The sequence below is a fragment of the Brachypodium distachyon genome, chromosome 1 (genome assembly GCF_000005505.3).
Source record: "Brachypodium distachyon strain Bd21 chromosome 1, Brachypodium_distachyon_v3.0, whole genome shotgun sequence".
In the NCBI taxonomy this organism is placed as follows: domain Eukaryota; kingdom Viridiplantae; phylum Streptophyta; class Magnoliopsida; order Poales; family Poaceae; genus Brachypodium; species Brachypodium distachyon.
This window is the reverse complement of record NC_016131.3, coordinates 9,417,140-9,437,754: the sequence shown is the minus strand read 5'-3', so window position 1 is coordinate 9,437,754 and position 20,615 is coordinate 9,417,140. Positions and strand designations below refer to the sequence as shown.

Genomic DNA, 20,615 nt, shown 5'->3' with positions numbered 1-20,615 from the left:
TTCTCTAGTTGTACCTTGTTTTTCCGTGTTTCATGTGTACTCTTTGGGTCGATTCACTCGACTCTCTATTGGCAATAAATAGTTCGTTGCGGCTGTTTCGTAAAAAAACTAGGTCTTTTTTTAAGCGCTTGCTTCAGGGTCTAAACATTGAAGATGGCCTTGTGATTGGCTAGCATTGAATTTAGAGAAGAGTACATCTTCCGTCCCTCAACTTGTCGAAAAGTACGCAAATTTTCTCATATTTTTTCATATACTTTTTATCCGGACACGAATGGTCCCTCATCCCATCCAAAGCGGTTTAGTGGCATCTTATCATGATTTTAGCCCAAGAATTGTCATGTTACCCTATCAAATTAGCATCACTTTTCGTTCAATCCCTCAAGTCAACTTGTTTGCGTCAAAAGAAAAAAAAACAATCTAGTATTTTGAGGCCAAAACCATGACATATCAACAATAATACCACTTCAAATGGGGGAAGGAACCATTGTCCGGTTTCAACAAATGCGGAATTAAAAGTATAAGAAAAAGAGTTGAGAAAACCATTTACGTACTGTTCGACAAGTTGAGAAACGAAGAATATACTTTTCTCTGAGCTAAATATCATCCGAGTCAGAATTTACGTTCGAATTGCTCTCCGGTCAAAACTCAAATCAAATCATGAGTGCTACTGACCGGTATAATTTTTCGTTTCAAACCGCGGCAGGCTTCCAATGCAGGAGCCAGCATTTGTGGTACGGCCCCGGTGCCGCGTAGCCGATACGCCTTCCCAACTGCTCCCCGCTCGATCTCGTCCGTCCGCTTCGACACGTTTCGGCCGATCCGCTACACCCCGCGCTTCTGTGTCTATTCCTCTCCCACTTTCCCGCTCCCTCCCATTCCATAAAGCAGGCTGCCAGGATTCAGCCGGAAGCATCGGCCTCTCTCCAAAATCAAACTCACCCCAGTCACAACTCACAACCAAACCCACCCATCGCCTCGTTTCTAGGGTGTTCTACATGGCGAGGGGAAGGCGGCGCGGCGGCGGCCGACGGGGGCGTGGGAGCGGGCCCTCGCCGGGAAGCAGCGCAGACATCGCGGCGAGCGTGGGTCTCATGGCAGCCCAGCTCGGGATGTGCGGCCTGAGTACGTTGCGGAGCCCCGATCCGTTCCCTTTCCCCTTCTGCTCTTGGGTTTTGCCCTTCCATCCGGTCCGGCCTAGCTAGTCGAGGTCTAATGGCTGTGGCACTGCTGTCTTCCTTGCTGCGGTGCAGGTTCCGGGCATGCGGAAGCGATGAAGCGCGTGATCGCGTCATCGGACGTCGACCGCGACCACGCGATGAGTGAGAATCCCCCACTCTCCTTTCCGCCCCCTCCCGAAATGGCCTTGCTTTTTTTTAAACAGGGTTTAATGTTTTACTAGGGTTTTGCCCCCCTGTTAGGGATTTTTTTCGGCGCGCGCTCACTGTATTAACTTTATCTTCGTGGTCACTGTAACGCGTGGATGCGGTTTCTTCTTTCTCCTGCAGAAAATTAGTGAAGAGATAATGATAGTTACTAGGTTTGCTTGTTCCTGGCTTTATCGGTTTTGTTTATGTGGGGTTGTGTCATGTCTCTGCTCGAAATGCCCGTGATTTTATTTGGTGAATCTAGTTATGCTGGTCAGAACTCGGAACAGAAGCCTTTTTTTTGTTCTTGTTTATACTGTAATTTCTGTATGCACCTTCTTGATTATTATTTTTCGAGGAAAACCTTCTTGATTATTGCTCGTTCGGATCATTGTTTTTTTATCCGGGAATGTTATAATGCTATTTTCTGGTTTGGCAAGGTTGAAAGGTGCCATATTTCCCATTTCCTGAGTGCTTTAATATTGTTTCACACATGATTCGTTAAATCGTTATAGGAATTATAAAAATATGAGTTGGACTCTTTTACAAGTTTGTACCTTACTGACGTATTTTGGAAATTTGGGGTTTGAAGGGATGGTGGAGGACATGGAAAGGAATGAGAGTGATTCTACTGGCTCTCTGGAGATGGAGGACTTTGGGCCACTGCATGAGGCAGTCAGCACAGGGAGAATGGAAACGTGCAAGTACTTGGTAGAGCAGCTTGGGTTTGACATAAATGCGGATGCTAAAGATGATTCAGGTATGTGTGTGCTGTTCTAGATTAAATGCTTCATTGTTCTCATTAACTTTATTTTTGGCTGGTAATCCTATGTAAATCTTTAATTGGGGTTCTGAATTGTCAGCACACCATACTAATCTCTGACCTTAGATTTCCAATACGTACGATATGGTTTCGTTTGTTGTACTCTTGTACCGTATAGTCGTATAGTCCATAGTCTATGTTTGCTATTGTGCAGTGTTGGCATGCTAAACTGTCTGCATGCACAATTACTTGTTGTATGCATCCTTTTCTCCATTGTGTATATTTTTTTATTGCACAATTTCTCCCTTTATTGCCTCTTTTTCACACTATGATTAGACATGCATTTCCACATGTGGTTTTGGACTGTAAAGAAGTCCATGTATAGGTCCTATTGTGCATGCATTTCCACATAATGTGACCATGACCTTCTGTACTGCTAAATGCATCTTAATATTTTTGTTTCCTCCTGTACTTAATGTGACCATGACCTTTCAAATCTGATTTTAAGAATCCGTTGTAACTGGATGCTTCATATGCTCATGATTTCTGAATGATCCCTTTTGTTGTTAATAACAGGGTCGTATCCATTACCTGCAAGTGGATTTTGCTCCTAGTATTGCACCTGATATGCATTTCTTGTAAATTACTGAAAATTTTGTTGTCATACTTTGGCTTTGGCTATGATGCACATGCGGAAGTTCAATGCCTCGCATTATGCTGTGATAATTTGGCCAGACATTGATCATGATCTGATCAAATTGCTTGTTTGTAACGCTTGGTAGGCATGACACCTTTGGCTTGTGCGGTGCTGCATGGTAAAGCAATAGCTGTGAGGTATTTGCTTGACAGAGGTGCTGATCTTGATAAGCAAGACAACAAAGGCTTTACTCCTCTGCACTATGGGACAAAAGAAGGTACTCTTTGTGCACCTATTTACGTTCTGCATATTTACTACTAGTAATTTGTTGCTGCTTAAAATTAAGTTTTCAAGTATTGCTCATTTTTGTATGTTGAAGTCCTGCCGGTCTGGTTATTATGACCACCCTCGGACCCCCATTTTATGTTTAGAATTTAGATGACATATTTACCTGAAGCATTACCTATTTACCTTCCACGTGTGTAACATTCCTTATGGATTCAGTTTTCCTGCCTATTTGGCTCTCCGTGCTCTCCAATATGACATTGAATTCATTTTTTATTTTTCTGTTTGTAGTCTTGTGCATTGGGGTATGTGTGTTCATGAACACAACACACGCCACTTGAATTCTGTAGTCCTGGTCTATGATATAGTTTTGGATTTTTCTTCCTAAATAAGAATGTATCAGGTGAAAAACTCTATTCAATGAAAACTTAGAAAACTTTCAATCCTAACCGCTATATCTTAAATAAATGGATATGGATCAGATGAAAGGTGGCACCTCTAATCACTTAAACACATTTCATGAAATAAAAACCTAGTCCTCTAATCATGAGGGGGTGTTCCATAAAATCTGTTTAAGTGATTTAGCGGTTCCACTTTTTATCTGGTAAGTTTATTTGATATGTATTTGCTAGGATTGGAAGTTTTTAACTTTCCTCTGAATAGATTTTGTCACCTACCAAACAAAATATTCTTGTTAATGCCACTCCATACTTCTTTTTCTAGGAAAGGATGGACTTGTACGGCTGTTGCTATCTAAAGGCGCTAGTGTTGATGTCTCCTCTTGTGAAGGGACACCACTACATATTGCTGCTTCGTATGGGAAGTGTGGCATCATGGAGATTTTGTTGCAGCACAATGCAGATGTAAGAAGTAATTGTTTTTTTTTATTCCTCTTTGCAGTTGAGACCATGTATCTGTAGAGTTAATTGCTTTTACATGTCAAATGACCTCTTTCTCTAAAAACTTGTAGCCAAACAGGGTCTCGGCAGATTTGGGTACACCAATGGCTGTAGTTCTTTGTGTTGCTTTTACTCCTGGACAAATGAGTGAATCTGTTGCTTTAAAGTGCTTGAAGCTCCTTGTCAAGGTCTGGTAGCCAAATCACATTTCTTGTGTTGTTACTGCTGCATAAAATCCAATGCTGATTTTACTGGATTTCTGTATTTTATGTGGATTGTAAATATACACGGATTCAATTTGATTAAATTGCTTGTGTACACAGGGTGGTGCTGATTTGAACTGTCGAAATCCTGATACTCCACTGGTGATTGCAACCAGCAGAAACCTAACTGAATGTGTTGAGTACCTCTTGGAGGTCGGTGCAGATGCCAACATTCCAATGAATCATGTATGTTCTTGACTCTTGCTAGTTGCTGTTGTAACTTGATTGGTATTTTCCATGTCAGTTCTTATACTGAAACCGCTGGTGGTGGTGTTGTTTTGCCAACTCCTGAAGCACGAGGGAATGATATATCTTGATTATTTGCTTTAGTGTATCCTGTTGTTTTTAACATGCTAGCTGGATATATCCTATGTATTCTGTTAACACATATTGTGATGATGCTCCATTAATATCATCCTCTTGTTCTTTTCTTACATAACAGGGTGGTATGACGCCAATAGAAATCGCTGCAGACTCTGGAAGAAGAAAGCTTGTTGAGATTCTATTTCCTTTCACTTCACCAATTCAATCGGTATCAAACTGGAGTGTTGAAGGAATCATGGTCCATGCAAAATCAAGTAATCCAAAGAACAAGGTACAAACCAAACTCTTCAGCTTAGTTATTTCGATGTTTTAATTTGTGAGACCTATGCGTGTAATCTGTTTGCTCTAGTATTGACCATAGTTTTCACTAAAACTGCCTGGTGACTAAATAATAAATATGTAGAAATAGAAATAGATGGGTAGAAATATCATTCAATAAATATGTAGAAATAGATGGGTAGAAATACCATTCACTCAGACATGGTTTGCCTAGTTCCTGCAAGGATGCAATGTGGTAAACAAAGCCAGTAAGTCATGAACAAACATTAGAGAGAAACCCAAGCACAATAGGGAACCCAATATGACCGTTGAAACAGGATTCTCATAGCTGCCTGCAGGAAAACTGGAGAACAAAAAAGGTTTTTCCATGCAGATGACATCGTGATATTCAGTCACCATTCCGACCAGTTTTGAGATTTTTTCTATTCCAAAATTTTACTAACACTGGTGGCTGGCTTGGAGATGGAAGAACTGTAATAAGCGCATTCCAATTGTTTGTAACTAAACATGCCCGTGGAGTTGAAGTGTTAAAATTGTTGTTCTCAGGAGTGCTCAAATGTTGCTAGTTTGTGTTTTGTTGTTAAATTAAGCGTCTCCATATCTGTTAAACCTTACATATTTTGTATGCCTCGTGACTTGTGGCCTACTTAATCATTATGGTTCAGGATAAGCAAAGTGATAAAGAAAAAGCAACCAAGAAACTGGACACTGGTCCATCAAAATCCTCTTCCAAGGTATATAATCGCACATCTCAACCTTACTGGAAGTTACGTTGGATGCATACTCATAATATGTAAGTTCTCTTAATGATATATGACAAGGGAGGTGATAAGGATAAGAAGGCTGAGCTGAAATTACTTGGCGCAAAAGCAGTAGAGGGAAAGGACTATGCTGGTGCATCGAAGTTCTACAATGAGGTATATTGTTGCGCCATCATATCTTCCTACCAGAGCGCTCTGTTAGTTCCGTATTTCTAGTACATCAACTACTTGGAATGGATGTAACGATTGTCTATTTGATTCTGGGATCATAGATTGTGCTTGTGATTTGGTTTGATGCAGGCCATCAAAGTGGATCCTGCTGATGCAGCGCTGTATTCAAATAGGAGCCTCTGCCTTCTAAAGAGTGGTGAAGCACATGCTGCTCTACTTGATGCTAATGCTTGCATAAGGCTGCGGCCTGATTGGCCAAAAGGTTACTACCGGAAAGGAGCTGCCTTCATGGTGCTCAAGGTCAGATAAAAAATATAATTTGTTATTCTTTGCTGTTTTACACGTCACCCCTATGTATTCATCTGCATCATCTTTTTATTCTGCAAGTAGGAGTACAAAGAAGCATGTGATGCATTCATGGCTGGAGTGAAACTGGATCCTGCAAGTGTGGAGATGCATGAAGCATTTTGGTATTCTTTCCATCCATTGCCCTTCTTTTCTTGAACATACCTTATCTTCTAAGGATAGCTTATGTAGAACTGGTATGACTTGTGACGGACCATTGTCATTATGCTACTCCCTTCATTTGGGTATACAAGGCTCCTATTGAAGTTTGTGCCACACTTTGACCAACAATTATTCAAATTATATTTACTATATGTATATAAAAGTTATACATTAGAAAGAGTTTTTCAATATGAATTCAACAATATATCTTTTGCGCCGCAATAATCTCATATTACCAATGTAATTTTTTTCTCAAGGTTTGACATAAAATTCCGTGTGGGACTTGTAAACCCAAACGGAGGGAGTTATTATGCTGCTCACAATCAATCAAGTGAAGCATGTTTTTTATGTGAATTCTATTGCTTGTACGCTGTATGTTATATCGTTGCAAAATTATGTTGTGGCCTCCACATGTTATCTTGTTGCTTGTTCAGAAACTTTGAAACAGATTGAACATGGCATCCACATGTTATCTTGAGTCCCACCTTGGATGCTTGTTAACAGCAACATTTAACATTTTCAGGGACGCAGTTGAGGCAATGAAGGAACATTGTGATGAACAAAGTGACGACTCATCTGATTAGAGCGTGCTCGAGTTCCTTTGCGTTCAGTTGTGCCTTGCGGCCTTACCGTATGCGTCTGCTTGTCGACGACTGATGAAGTAGTGGCTCATTTGAAACGCCCGAGTGTTACGCTACATCGCTTCTTGTGCTGGCGCTTTAATTAATGTTTGTGTTTCTGAATATTTATGTGCTTTGTCTACCATGATTGGGTACAAGTTAGCTACTTGAATCTTTAGCTTGTTCATGGTTTTTGTTTGTTAGCTATCTTCAAATCGGTCGTTAGCTGGTTTTGTTGGATGGTATGATGCCTGAAGTGTACATTCTGAAGCTTCCCATTGCCGGCTGCCCTTTCCCCAGCAGCAGTTCGCCCGTTAAGAAAAATTCGGTAAACAAAGGTTCAGCCTAACTAAAAAATGTCTTTAGGAGTAATACGGTAAAACAAAGTTTTGACAGACTGTTACTCTGAAAATATTGTTCAGTGATATAAAGTTGTGTGCATAGCTAATGTTAAATACGAACGTAATGCAAATGTCACGTAAATTTTCTACTAACAAAGTAACTGTTGGTCAAAATTGTCTTAATCAATCACCTATAGATGTGCAAGTGAGGGCCTATAGGTTTTAGTGGCATTGGCGTACGGACCACCCCCAACTCCCCAAGGGGGAATGAGTAGCGGGGCGAACACTGATTGAAAGTTACACAAAACCTTTGAAGCTAACTTTTTTAGTTATGTCATTCACAACTTGATATTTTTCTTAATCTCTAATGACGAAATCGTAAATGACCAAATTTGTATGAGCTAAACTAGCCTTGTAGGTTTTACGTAGCTCTGTGGGCAGTCCATAACGGTTGAGAGATTAACATCATTGAACGAAATGTGGCCGAGGGCATGCCCCTCGCAAGACAGGTTGTCAAACGGTTGAATCACGTCCGAAACGGCGACGAAAATGATCAAAATCATGAAATTACGAACTATGGAATGCACAAATTCTATGGAGAAGACCATGATAATCACACCAAAACGAGGATGGAGTCAGGAAATCTTTAGTCTGTGCATCGCCACCTCCACTGTTAGCATGCCGCCACCAAGAACACACAAAGCCTTACATTGAAGGTACTAGAAAAGCAATAGGACAAACGTTGATCCATGCTTCAACCCACCTCCTGCGTTTAATAGGTTGTTGGATGTGAGAGAAACCGATGAAGATTGGAGCAGTGGCTTTTCTCTGACAGTTAGGGTTCTTCTCGGTGTTTAGTATGTAGCATTAATATACTACGAATTGGTAAATAGGCCCAGCCAAGTTGATCACTTATGTTTCTGCTTGACTATTTGTCCACCTACTCTTGGTTTGAATGGATCTTTCTGTACGCCTAGAGATCGAAACACAATATGCGTTTTGAGATGAATATGATTTTTCATGCTAACCTTCTCCAAGATTTTCTAGATATATGTTTTTGAAGAAAATTTTCTAGATATATGTAACTTGGCGAACCAATATTTCCGAAGCAAGATGCTCAAGTTGTAAACCTAAGAAAAAACAGGTTTTATCCAAATCCTTCATCTCAAATTTTGTTTTTAGATGACTACATGCTTTTTCAATATCTTCTTTGTTGCCTATGATGTTTAGATCATTAACATATACATAAATAATTCGTTTGGATCTCTTAATGAACGCGCATGGGCGCTCATCATTGCTACAATATACCTTTTGTAAGGAACTCACTTAGTCGGTTGTACCACATTCTTCCTTTTAGACCGTATAAAGACTTATTAAGCTTTACATGATACGTGTTACGTTTTGCATTGGCATTTAGAATTGGGATCCCATGGCGAATCTTCATGTATATTTCTGAATTTAGTTTTCTTTTCTAGAAGACATCTAAGCGGGGTGTATCATCGATATTTTTGAATTAAGTGATCCGTAAAAATATGAAGTCATGATGTCCATCAACATCATAGATAGATGATTTTGAATAGATTATGAAATAAAATATCAAAAGTAATTCTACTCATAGTCAGCGTATGAGTTTTATTGAAGTCAATGCTACTCCTAAATCTCTACGCTTTTTTTTAGCGTAAGCTAAATCTCTACGTGAACCAATGTCATTGTTTTCGTTTCATTACTGTAGCAAGACCCATTTGAATCCAGTAGAAAAACCTTTGTAAGATACACGAGGAGCCCTGGCCCAATATCAGCGGCAAGTCGTGGGCTCGCGGCCCGACGGCACCACGAGCCAGTGTCACCGGAAAGCAGGTTGGCTACTTGGCTTCCCCGGGAAGCATCCGCCGCCTCAAACCAAAAACCAAAACCCCCGCCCTACGACCCAAACCGAACCAATTCATCCTCTCAGGCTCTCACTGCTTCTAGGGTGGTGTGTACATGGCGGGTGGGAGGCGCGGCGGCTGCGGTGGAGGTCGAGGCCGCGGCGGCGTTGGAGGCGGAGGCGGAGGCGGCGGACGGGGGCCTCCGGGCGGGTCCGAGCAGGGAAGCAGCGAGAGCATCTTTTCGGGCATGACCTACTTCGCCTCCCAGAACAGGATGGGCCAGATGAGTACGTGCGGATACCACTAGCTCCGATCCTGATTTTTTTGGGGGGTTCTGCTTCTCGATCCGTTCGAGTCGACGTTTCTAATGGCCAGTGGTGGTACTGTTGTCCTTGTTGTGCATCCAGCTTCTAAGCAGAGGGAAGGGCTTAATAGCTTTCTGGCGTCGAGCGTGGAGACAATGAATCACCATATTGCATCGTCGGGCGTCGACCCCAGCCTCGTCTGCAGTGAGAATCCCCCGCTTCTCGTATCCGTTTCTCCTGCCGAATTTGTCTTTATACTTTTTCTTTTTTCTTGCAAGCGATCTGGGTTTTGTTAGGGTTTTGGCCTCGGTGCTTTGTGCGGCGCGGCCTTTATTATTAACATGTGGGTTTTGGTCTTGTGGGAATTATATGCATGTGAGGTTTTTTTGCCTTCTCCCAGACAAAATTAGGAGAGTGTTTTTTCTACTCCCGGGCGTGGTGCTCCAACAATCCAAAATTAGTGAGTACTAGATAATTTTAACTTGTATGTTTCGGTGTTTCCAATCTGCTTTTTTTTGGTTTGGTCTCATGTTGCGTGTCTTTGCCCGAGGAGCTAGCATGTTTGGGAGTCTCCATGTATTTATTTGTTGAATCTAGTAATACTAGGTGGAATAGGAGTTGTTTCTTATTGGTTCCTAGTCGTGACTTATACAATAACTAGCACAATACTCATGTGTTTGCTACAGACTTGTATATAATTTATTGTGATCTCGGATGAAATAATTCATACCCCCTATTGTCTCAATTGGTTTGAAGGTGATGGACTAGTGCCACCAATTGAGGTCTTTATAGCAGTAAATATTTCTGTAGGCTCAGGACAGCTTCTTGACACTGCCCATCTTATGTGCTCATACTTCAGTACATGCCTTCCATTCTGGAGTCAATCGGCAGTACTGTTTCGTGATTTGGGAATGTATCAATTTTCCCCAAGAAGCTTTGATATCGTTTCATGCATTGTGAACATATGAATTAGACTTTTAATAAGTTTGTGCCTTAGTGAGGCTTTTTGGAAACTGAGCTTTGAGGGGTTAGTTAATATTGCTGGAGCTAGGAGCCTAGGATTCAGATAAGGGGTGTACAGACCTAAAAATAACAATTTCAACCAAAAAAAATAAGATCCAATGGATAGCAAGTGACATTTCACAAGTTGATGCTATAGAAAGCATACCACGGTAATTCTAAATACTGAACAGAACTACAACACTATGATTATCCGTAGTCGACAATATTTGGGGTAACCGTAGAAGTCCTGAGGCAGTAGAATTTTTTTAATGATGGCACATGGCTGAAAAGTAATAAGTTCAAAATAGTGGAGCCAAAAATGGAAATCTCGGTGGGCAGTCCAAAACAATAAGAGGCAAACGTGAAATGTTTATTTACCTACGGGTTTCGTCTAGGGGAAGGTGCCACCATGGCAGTGATTTGAAATATGCTATTGCTCTACCTGACAGCTTTTCCTACGACTGTAAATGAGCAGTTGGCAATGTTTTCCTTTCCCCTGAGTTTTACAATCTCACCCAAGGTATCTTTTCGTTCCTTAGGATTGCAATTACATTACAAGCGAAAGATTTAAATGGTAGGGAAAATGGGGATTTCTAGAAGTGAGTACACGTGATTCAGTTCAGTTCATTATTGTGTCTTTATCCCTGCTATCCAATACTAATAGCACAAAATTAGCAACGTGTTGAATAATGGAGAATATAGAAGTTGTCAGTGAGGCATCCAAGTAAATTACCATCGTCTGCTGCATTCCTGATTTTTCCTACCCAATCGCCCAAGTCTGCTTCTCACCGCTGGTTGTGGTATTGGACATGGGCTCTGCCTTGTTGACGTGCTGTATAGCCCCAGTGTGTTGTCAGTTTTTTTGTATGTATGTATATTATACATAGTTAATCGCTGAATTCTTGCCAAAATAATGGGTGTCCTACAGTGGCTCCACCCATGATATTGGATGGCATGGATGGAGACCCCAGTGCGTCGATGGAGGACTCTGGGCCACTGCATGAGGTAGCAAGCACGGGGAAAATGGTGACTTGCAAATACTTGGTGGAGCAGGTTGGGTTTGACATCAATGCTGAAGCTAATAATGATTCTGGTATGTGTGTAGAGTGTACTTTTGCTAGATTAAATGCTTTAATTTTTCCATGAGTTCGTTTTTTGTTGGTAACATAACGTTAGCTGGTATACCTGAAGTAAATCTTAATTGGGTTTGAATTGTCAGCATTCCATGGTATCTTTTCCCTTGGACTTACACAACTGGATGCTCTTGTTTCTTGTACCGTATGGTCTGCTATTGTGTAGTGTTGGCATGCTACCATTATAAATGGATACACATACTGTCAATGTGGGCTCATTGCTTGTTGTATGCATACAATTTCTCCATTCTCTTGTGCTTATTTAACAATTTCTCCCTTTGTTGCCTCCTTTTTACACTGTTTTATTACCCTGATGTAATGTGGTTTTGAGCCTTAAATAAGTCTATGCATAAGTTCTTTTGTGCACGGATTTTCCCAGGTCACTTTCCAGTTTCCAAAGCTAAATGCATTTTATTATTTCGATTTTTTTTCTGTATTTCTTTACAGGATGTGACTATGAGGTATCCTACCTAATTATAAGAATCCCATGTAAATGAATTCTTGCTTCTGACTGGTACCTCTTATTCTCCATGTACATCTGAAAAGTGATTTTTGCTTCTAGCATTGCATCCGATATGCGTTTTTTTGTACACGGTCCATCTGACGGACAAGGCCCCCTTTGAGATATCAATATTTGTGTTCATGTCATCATGTGTGGCTTTTCATATGTTGAGGTTGTAATTGTGGTCTGATCTACTATGATGTGTTGTAGAACTTTTATGCCTCACATTATGCTGTGATAGTCTGGTAACATGTCCGTGTATGATTTGATTAATTACTTTGTAACACTTGGCAGGCATGACACCTTTGGCTTCTGCGGTGTCGCATGGTAAAACAATTGCTGCAAAGTATTTGCTTGATAAAGGTGCTGACCCCGATAAGCAAGACAACAAAGGCTTTACTCCTCTGCATTATGCTACAAAAGAAGGTTCCCTTTCTGCACCTATTAACATTTTCGATATGTACTAGTCTGTTGCTGCATAAAAGAGAGTTGCTAGTTTTAGTCAACGCTCTCAGTATTGGGATCTTAGGTAGTATCATTTTTTTGCAAGTAGTATCGTATCATATAATGAAATTATAGTATCACGATAATATGAGATTCTTATTTTTCCAGTATAATTATTTTGCATATTATAAGAAATACCTAAAATGGAGTATCCAACCTAATTACACAGACAAATAAAGTAATTTACTACTGCCATCAATTAATTTCTGACACACTTAAAAGTAATTATCAAATCAATGCACATATATACTTTAGGATAAGTTCTAAGCTTTGTTTAGGATAACATGTTTCACTTTATTTTTGTAGAAGATGTAATTGAAATGTGCTTAACTAGCTAATGTGGTCCTTGGGCTTTCCACTCAGATCATACATGCACTGTGAGCTTTAGTGCGGACAGGAACTAATTGGGCTTTGAGGACTTGTTTGGATCGTGACCTGACGTGTTTCTAGCCTGGCCTGATGTCAGCCGGACATGTGACGGCAAGATGTTTGGTTCGCATCCATCCAGGCAGCATGCGTCTGAGTCAGGCCAGCAAAATCGGTGGCCTGAGCATGCCTGGTTCGATCGCCGCTAACTCGCCTGACCAGGCAACAATTTTCGTCATGTTCTCCAGGACTCCAACCAAACAGCCCCTGGATCCCATTTAAGCTTTCAATAGTAGTATAGTACCACATCGGCCACGGACAGAGTCTGTTACTTATTTATATCCTTCCGTGCGGCACTAGGAGCAGCCTGTCCTTTAAGTGTAATTTAGCGAATCTTGGTTCTAGATGTTTTGCACCTCGGGTGGGATCCTTATCTGTATCCTGATTCAAGTGATAACATGATACGTATTGCGATCCCACAATGATACTACAAGATACGATTCATCCTATGGTAAGAATAGCCTATGTCTGGTAGAATCGTAATTTCGCATGATACTAGGATCCGTATCGCCGATACTGATGGTTACTAATGACCATCCCCATTTTTGCTTATAGACTGCATAGTGACCTGTTTGTACTTAAAGAGTGATAGTACTAAATCATACCTAACACATGTATAGCTTTCCTCATTGATTTAATTTTCCCCACCTCTTTGGTTCTTTGTACTCTCTGGTATGACGTCAAATTCAATTGTGTATTTGCCTGTTTGTACTTAAGGCTGTCATGTTCATTGGGGTATGCCGTGTGTCTTGAACTGAACACACATCACTTGAATGATATAGTACTGATCTATTTGGTGTTGATGCTTCCTAAAATAAGAATGTCTAAAACAAATATTATCTTTAATGCCACTGCATACATTTATGTTTTTTGTAGGGAAGGACCGACTAGTGCGACTGTTGCTATCTAAAGGAGCTAGTGTTGATGTATTATCTTGTGAAGGGACACCACTACATGTTGCTGCCTCGTACGGGAAGTCTGGCATCATGCAGATTTTGTTGCAGCACAATGCAGATGTAATAAGTAATTTAATTGTTTTTGTGCATCACTAATTATATGTTGAATTATTTTACTTTGTGTCAAATGACCTCTTTCCCTAAAAACTTGTAGCCAAACAGGGTCTCGGCAGATTTAGGTACACCCATGGCTGCAGTTCTTTGTGTTGCTTCTGGAAAAATTAGTGAGCTTACTGCTTTAAAGTGCATGAAGCTCCTTGTCAAGGTCTGGCAGCCAATTCACTTTTTTCTTTCTGAAGTGGTGCAGGAAACAGTGCGGATTTTTTTACTGGATTCCTGTATTTTATGCGAACTGTTATTCTGTAAATACATTTATTATAGATATGACTTGTATCCACAGGCTGGTGCTGATTTCAATAGTGCAAATCCTGAGACTCCATTGGTGATAGCAACTAACAAAGACTTATCTGAATGTGTAAAGTACCTGTTGGAGGTCGGTGCAGATGCCAATATTCCTAGCAATCATGTAAGTTCCCAACTCTTGCTAATTGCTGCTGTTAGTTGATTGTATTTCTCCTTGTTAATCTAAACTGAAACTTATGGTGATGATACTGTGTTGCCAACTCTTGGAACACAAGGCAATGCTGTATCTTGATTATTATTGCTTTAGTGCATCCCTTTGTTAGTTCTAACATGCTAATTGGATGGACCATGTCTTCTATTGACACAATATTAGGATCTTGCTCATAAATATCCTTCTTTTGTTTTTTTACATAACAGGGGTGTATGACACCAATAGAAATCGCTGCAAACTCTGGGAAAAGGAAGCTTGTGGAGATTCTGCATCCTTTCACTTCACCCGTTGGATCTGTGTCAAACTGGAGCGTTGAAGGAATTATTGCCCATGCAAAATCAAGGCATTCAAAGAAAACGGTACAAACTAAATTTTAAGCTCAGTTATTTTGACATTCCAATTTGTAGGACCTTTTCTTGTTCCAGAGTTTAAGGGTGAAGTAAGACGTTTGTCGTTTATCTTCTTTAGTCTTGACTCCTGACCATGTTCGTTTTCATTAAATCTGCCTAGCAGCTAAATAACAAATTTGTAGAAATATAAATATAGAACTATCATTACTTGGACACGGCTATCCTATTTTTTTGGCAAAGATTCTAAGCAAGGATCCTGTCAGCCAAAATATCCAACTTGAGTGTGGCGACCCAGACCTGTAAGATTAAAGCATCGAGCCACACACAGCCCAACAATACTCAATGAGAACCCAATTCAGAAATTGAAACAGATTTGTAGTTACTGCTCGCACGAAACTAGCACATAAATAGGTTGTTTCATGTAGAATTGTAGATAACGTCGTGGTATTAACTCACTGCAAGCCTGTCAAGTAAGTTTTGCTGCACATTTTCACTCATTGTTCGTTACCGATTTAGTGTTATCATTGCAATTTTTGGCCAAAACTGTGGAAAGTACCTCAATGGCTCATTCAGCGCGTTCCAATTGTTTATAACTAACCATGCCTATGAGTTAAAGTGGTTGATGCTCTGAAGAAAGTGATTAGATTTGGATAGTTTGAGTTTTTAAAGTTGTTAAACTTAAGCTTCTTCATATTTGTTAACTTTACATACATTGCCGTATAAGTGTCATGGCCTGCTTAATTATCATGATTCAGGGTAATCAAAGTGATAAGGATAGCAAGGTCCAGCTGAAATTAAATGCAGAAGAAGCAACCAAGAAACATAACTCTAGTGCACTGAAGTTCTGTGCCAAGGTACATCTTTGCGCATTTCCCCTATTTGAAAGCTAGATCAGATGCATACTGCTAATACATTTTTTTAATGGTTTAGGACGACGGATGTGCTACAGATAAGAAGGCTGAGCTGAAATTACTCGGTGCAAAAGCAGTCAAGCAGCAGGACTATGCTGGTGCATCAAGAATCTATAGCAAGGTTGTACGTTGTTGACATTTTACTAATGGAGCGATCTGCTAGTTTCATATTTGTGGTATATGATTAACTACTGGGCGGAAATGAATAATTTATGATTGTCTACTTTATTCTGGGATCATGGGTTGTGCTTCTTATGATTTGGTTTGATGATGCAGGCTATCAAACTGGATCCTGAAGATGCAGCAATGTATTCAAATAGGAGCCTTTGCCATCTAAAGAGTGGTGAAGCACATGATGCTTTGCTTGATGCTAATGCTTGCATAAGGCTGCGGCCTAATTGGCCAAAAGGTTACTATCGAAAAGGAGCTGCCTTCATGTTGCTCAAGGTGAGATGATATTTCATTTTGCTGGTCTTTTGCTGTTTTACACGTCACCCCTCTATTGAGATAATCTGCTTCTTGTTTTCATTCTGCAAATAGGAGTACAAAGAAGCATGCGATGCATTCGTGGCCGGAGGGAAACTGGATCCTGCAAATGTGGATATACATGAAGCATTTTGGTATTCTTTCTATCCATTGTCTTCTTTCCTTCGTAAAGAGAAACTGTAGGGGAGGCCCTTAAGCATTTTGTTGTTCCTTTTTTTTTGTGAGGAACTGTATGGGAGGCCCTGACGGCGAATGCATTTCTTTTCTTGAACATGTCTTCTAATGATTTTCTTACATAGAAATGGTTGTGACTCCAACTGTCACTTTGTCATTATGTTATTATGCATATTATCAAGTGAAGCATCTGTTCTGATACTGTTGCTTGTACGCTTGTTAAGTATTTGTATGGTGTATATTTCGTTACATTATTTTTGTGCACAAATGCTTGGTCGTAAAAACAAATACTCCCTCCGTCCCATATTAAGGACGTAATATTACATGTATTTACACGCTTTTTGGATGTAGATACATTCATATTTGGTCAAATTTGAGTCACTTAATATAAGATGGAGTGAGTAGAAAGCTTTGAGACAAATTAAACACGGCAGCCGCATATTACCTTGAGCCCCAGCTTTGAGTCTTCTAAACTGTTTAAGTTTGACATTTTCAGGGAGGCAGTTGAGGCAATGAAGAAAGATCATTCGGCTGTACAATGTGTCAACTCATCTAATTAGAGCTCTGGCGAGTTCCTGCTGGGTTTTGTTGTTCCTTTCCAGGTTCTCGTTATGTATTTGTCTGCCTGTTGACATGTGATGAAGTGGTGGTCTCTTGCGGAAATGTCTATTAACGCCACGTTACTCGATATCTAGTCCACTTGTCTGGGGATCAAGAACTTGGCCCTCACATCAATTTGTATTCATACCAACCCATTATGTGTCGTACTTCCTCCGTTCCATAATACAAGGCACGCATAAATTGCAAGATTTTGTTTTGACCACCAATTAGACCAACAAAATATGAATTATGTATTATAAAAATTATATCATCGGAAACTTCTTTACATGAATCTAGCGGTATAATTTTTATAACACATAATTCACATTTTGTTAGTTTAATTGATGGTCAAAGTTGAACCTCGAAATGCGTGGACGTTTTATATCATGGACGGAGGAAATAGCAGACTCGCATTGCTTTCATGTTTTCCATCGCATTTGACCCAATTACCAGCACCTAGAAAGCTGCTCTTCCATCCTCTTCCATCGAAAATACAAACAGTTCGACAACCAACCACATATGTTGCAGAACCTTCAGGGGGGAATTAAAAGGATTCATCAATAATGGCTGGTTCCGCTCCGTAGTGGTACTAACTAATACTACCTCACTCAAGCTCTGACAAAAGGTGATAACAGTTCCATGTAAGCGTAGACCAAAATTGCATGGAACGAAAACTAGGTCCGGTTTGTAACACACAGGGGAATTTCACACGATAACCGGTCTTAGGTCGTCGAGAATTTGAGATGCACTAAGAGGAGGAGGCGTCGTCCATGGAGACGGAATCCTCGGAGAACTCGTCGTTGTACATCTCCTCGATCATGGGCTTCCACAGCCGCACCCGCGCGTTGATGAACCAGTTGGATATCTGCATATATACGGGTCCATCACAACTCGTAAGTAAGAAGTTTTGCTTATGCATACAGGAGCAACGCCATTGAGACTACTATCCAATAGATACTCACCTGGCCTCTGCTTAAGCCCGTGCTAACGGCCAGCCTGAGCTTCTCGTTGTCGCTGGGGTACCTGCTTCCCGGTGCAACAGCAGAGTGGAGGTGGTAAGTACAAAAGCAGCATATGTTCCCCCGTATAGAAAATAAAAAAAAGAAGCATATGTGCATAGTTGGGTTTTGCCTCTTTGATGGGCAACAGTGGAAAATCCCCCATTGAAATTACATTATGCGATAACGAGTATTATGTACAGCCAAAATTGCACTGATCGTCAGTTATCTAGAATTTTTTTTAAATCTTAGTCACCTGGCAAACTTAAATTGCAGACATCGTCCTCGCAAAGAAAGCAGTAATAGAAGGTTTACATCTCTGGCGAAACACTATTGCAATTATTGGTTTGTAGGTTATACATTGATTTGGATATGAAATGTGGGTGAGGATATGTATTGGATCAATACAAGCTTCCATTTAAAAAAAAAGATAAATAGATGTTGATTTGATATGTCAGTGAAACTTTTGCAAATCATGAAAATATCATGACATTTTCATGATTTTTGGTTTGTATAATATGGTGATTTTGCAATTGATCATTATTCATTCGTGTGAAAATGTAGGGTCATGGTTTTCAACTGGAGACCGTGACCGTGTCCAGTGTGCACGTGTGAGAAAGCAATTTTGGAGTAGTAATTTCTCGATTGCAGAGCATTGTTATGATACAGAGAGAGAGGACTTACGGATCGAGGAAATGGTCGAAGAGCCATGCCCGGAGCACTGCCACCGAGTCCTCCGGCAGGCCCCTCATCGGCTTGCACACCTGCTCCGCCGCCCTTGCCGCCGCCGCCTGCTTCTTCCGCCGGACCAGCCTCTTCACCATCTCTTCCGTGACCTCCTCCTCCTCGCTCTCCCCACCACCATCCCCGCCGTCGTCCACCCGCGGCGGCCTTCTCGCGGCGGCCGCTGCGTGGAGGAGCCTGAGCTTGCGGAGTATGGCGCGCCGCAGGTTGCCGAAGTGGCGCGACATGGCCCGCGACATGAGCGAGGTGTACCCCGCCGTCGCCGCCGGCCCCAGCGCCGGCTCGAACGACAACGCCACGCGGCCCAGCTCCTCGAAGTATTGGTCCTCCCGGCTCTCCAGCTGCAAACGAACAGAACAAACGCCATGGATTTGATTTACTAATTCATTTGGATTTGGGGAGGAACAGAAATCAACAGATTAGCTAGCTAACGAATGCCTAATTTTACGCTACGCCGAAGGCCGAAACGAACCTCGCTGAGAAGGCCGAGGAGCTTGGCTTGCAGGCCGTCCTTCGCTGCCCCCTGCACACGCGTCTCATCAGCCGCCTCGTCGTCTTCGTCGGCGTCGCTGTCTCCTCCTCCTCCGGCGCTCGCCCCGGCCATGGACACCGCGTCGCGCAGCAGCTCCTGGGCCGGGACCAGATACCGGGATCCCCGCACCGCCGAAGGTACCACCACCATCTCCGGCGCCGGCGCGTCGACGGCGCGCGCGCGGCAGCACCGGCAGGCGGCTTCGACGTCCGTTGCGGCCGAGGCGCCGCCGAGCGTCAGCGCCAGCGGGCCAACGGCGGCGGCGTCCTTCTCCCCGCGGTGGCCCGGCGCGTGGCAACAGGGGCCGGCGCGCTGCTCCTGGGGATACTGGAGGGGCAGCGTGCCGTTGGCGCTGTCGGCGGCGGCAGGAGCTTGCTGCTTCGGCGAGCCGCTGCTTCCTTGGAGGTGCGCGGCCACCATGTCAGCGATTATTCAGTTGGGGATGCGGGTGTCCTGTCTGGAAACAATTTTTCAGTTTCAGTGCAGGTATTTCGGCAACCAGAAGCAGAAAGCAAACAGAGAATAACAACGCAAGATGAGTTGCGTGATGAAAACAGTACTTATTACACTGACATTATTATGCAAACCGGCCAAGAGATGAACACAGCTAGGTAACCAAATTTTTTTATCATGCTCCTACCTTGTGGCTGCTTGTGCTTCCTTCTTTTCTGGTGAGTGATGGTAGTGGTAGCACTGGTAGTAGAGCAGAGGTAGCCAAGCCAAACCAATGTCTATCTATCCTTTAATCCTTATGCACATTGATTCTATACCAGTACTCCACTATTGCAAGTGCAAGGGTCTTGACAGCTGAAGATATATTTATAGTACTAGTACTCCACTAGTAATAGTCCATACATGTACACAAGTAAGAAATACTCCTATTGGGCATGTACTGTAAAGTCTGTACTCCACTGTATAGAGGAGGTTGGACTACACACATGTGTTTGCATTCAAACAACACCAACCAAAGGAAGGAGCTTAATTCAAACTCTGCAACTTCAGCTCTCTTTTGGTCCTGTACATGTCCTCATGTCTCCCCATCTCCCTCCCTATCTACTCTACAGCTCCATGCTCTCATGCTTCTGCTGCTTCTGCTGGGTAGCTAGCCCGGCCGGCCGGCCAGCCTTTCTTGGGGAGTGCAACTACTGGCTACTAGCTCTCTCTGTGCTGGCCGGCTGCAAAGGCATACACGCATACACATGCTAGTAGGGGACCTGGCCTGGGTAGAGGTGGTGGTGTGTGTAGAATATCAAGAAAGAAAGAGAGAAAGAAAAAAAAGGGAGCAGTGTGCTGTGCTGCTTTGTGTAGCTGTCCTAATCTATGGAAAGACCAGCAA

At 41.9% G+C, this 20,615-nt stretch overlaps 3 protein-coding genes across 5 annotated transcripts; 2 read left to right on the top strand and 1 right to left on the bottom strand.

Annotated features, from left to right (window-relative positions):
* The first annotated feature begins 929 nt into the window (after positions 1-929).
* Positions 930-7,118, top strand: LOC100830258 (tankyrase-1). The gene is made up of 13 exons (XM_003559536.4): positions 930-1,122; positions 1,251-1,319; positions 1,957-2,124; positions 2,910-3,041; positions 3,773-3,912; positions 4,020-4,136; positions 4,272-4,397; positions 4,654-4,806; positions 5,480-5,548; positions 5,636-5,731; positions 5,876-6,046; positions 6,137-6,216; positions 6,777-7,118. Exons 1-13 carry the CDS (start codon positions 996-998, stop codon positions 6,835-6,837), a joined length of 1,509 nt encoding a protein of 502 aa, XP_003559584.2. The 5' UTR covers positions 930-995; the 3' UTR covers positions 6,838-7,118.
* Positions 7,119-9,247: 2,129 nt separating this feature from the next.
* LOC100829956 (tankyrase-1) lies at positions 9,248-17,207 on the top strand. The gene is made up of 14 exons (XM_024457241.1): positions 9,248-9,369; positions 9,490-9,591; positions 9,788-9,847; positions 11,318-11,482; positions 12,319-12,450; positions 13,831-13,970; positions 14,065-14,175; positions 14,311-14,436; positions 14,691-14,843; positions 15,590-15,688; positions 15,765-15,866; positions 16,022-16,192; positions 16,286-16,365; positions 16,902-17,207. The coding sequence occupies exons 1-14, from the start codon at positions 9,330-9,332 to the stop codon at positions 16,963-16,965; spliced, it is 1,545 nt and encodes a 514-aa protein (XP_024313009.1). The 5' UTR covers positions 9,248-9,329; the 3' UTR covers positions 16,966-17,207.
* A 234-nt stretch (positions 17,208-17,441) lies between these two features.
* On the bottom strand, positions 17,442-20,361 carry LOC100829646 (BEL1-like homeodomain protein 11). Of its 3 annotated transcripts, none has more exons than XM_024456848.1 (5): positions 19,853-20,361; positions 19,220-19,736; positions 18,688-19,088; positions 17,968-18,028; positions 17,442-17,870 (listed from the first exon to the last, which is right to left on the bottom strand). In XM_024456848.1, exons 2-5 carry the CDS (start codon positions 19,697-19,699, stop codon positions 17,754-17,756), a joined length of 1,059 nt encoding a protein of 352 aa, XP_024312616.1. In that variant the 5' UTR covers positions 19,700-19,736; positions 19,853-20,361; the 3' UTR covers positions 17,442-17,753. The 3 variants fall into 3 exon arrangements, with proteins under 3 accessions (XP_024312616.1, XP_024312617.1, XP_003559582.1); XM_024456849.1 differs by having other exon boundaries at positions 19,220-19,732; positions 19,920-20,361; XM_003559534.4 differs by having other exon boundaries at positions 19,920-20,360.
* Positions 20,362-20,615: the final 254 nt, after the last annotated feature.

Coding starts and splice junctions, on each gene's coding strand:
- LOC100829646 (XM_024456848.1), bottom strand. CDS start 19,699: ATGGTGGCCGCGCACCTCCAAGGAAGCAGCGGCTCGCCGAAGCAGCAA. Junction 19,089..19,219: donor TCCTCGGCCTTCTCAGCGAG/GTTCGTTTCGGC, acceptor GTTCGTTTGCAG/CTGGAGAGCCGGGAGGACCA. Junction 17,871..17,967: donor CGGGCTTAAGCAGAGGCCAG/GTGAGTATCTAT, acceptor GTATATATGCAG/ATATCCAACTGGTTCATCAA.
- LOC100830258 (XM_003559536.4), top strand. CDS start 996: ATGGCGAGGGGAAGGCGGCGCGGCGGCGGCCGACGGGGGCGTGGGAGC. Junction 3,042..3,772: donor GCACTATGGGACAAAAGAAG/GTACTCTTTGTG, acceptor TTCTTTTTCTAG/GAAAGGATGGACTTGTACGG. Junction 4,398..4,653: donor CCAACATTCCAATGAATCAT/GTATGTTCTTGA, acceptor CTTACATAACAG/GGTGGTATGACGCCAATAGA.
- LOC100829956 (XM_024457241.1), top strand. CDS start 9,330: ATGACCTACTTCGCCTCCCAGAACAGGATGGGCCAGATGA. Junction 13,971..14,064: donor TGTTGCAGCACAATGCAGAT/GTAATAAGTAAT, acceptor AAAAACTTGTAG/CCAAACAGGGTCTCGGCAGA. Junction 14,437..14,690: donor CCAATATTCCTAGCAATCAT/GTAAGTTCCCAA, acceptor TTTACATAACAG/GGGTGTATGACACCAATAGA.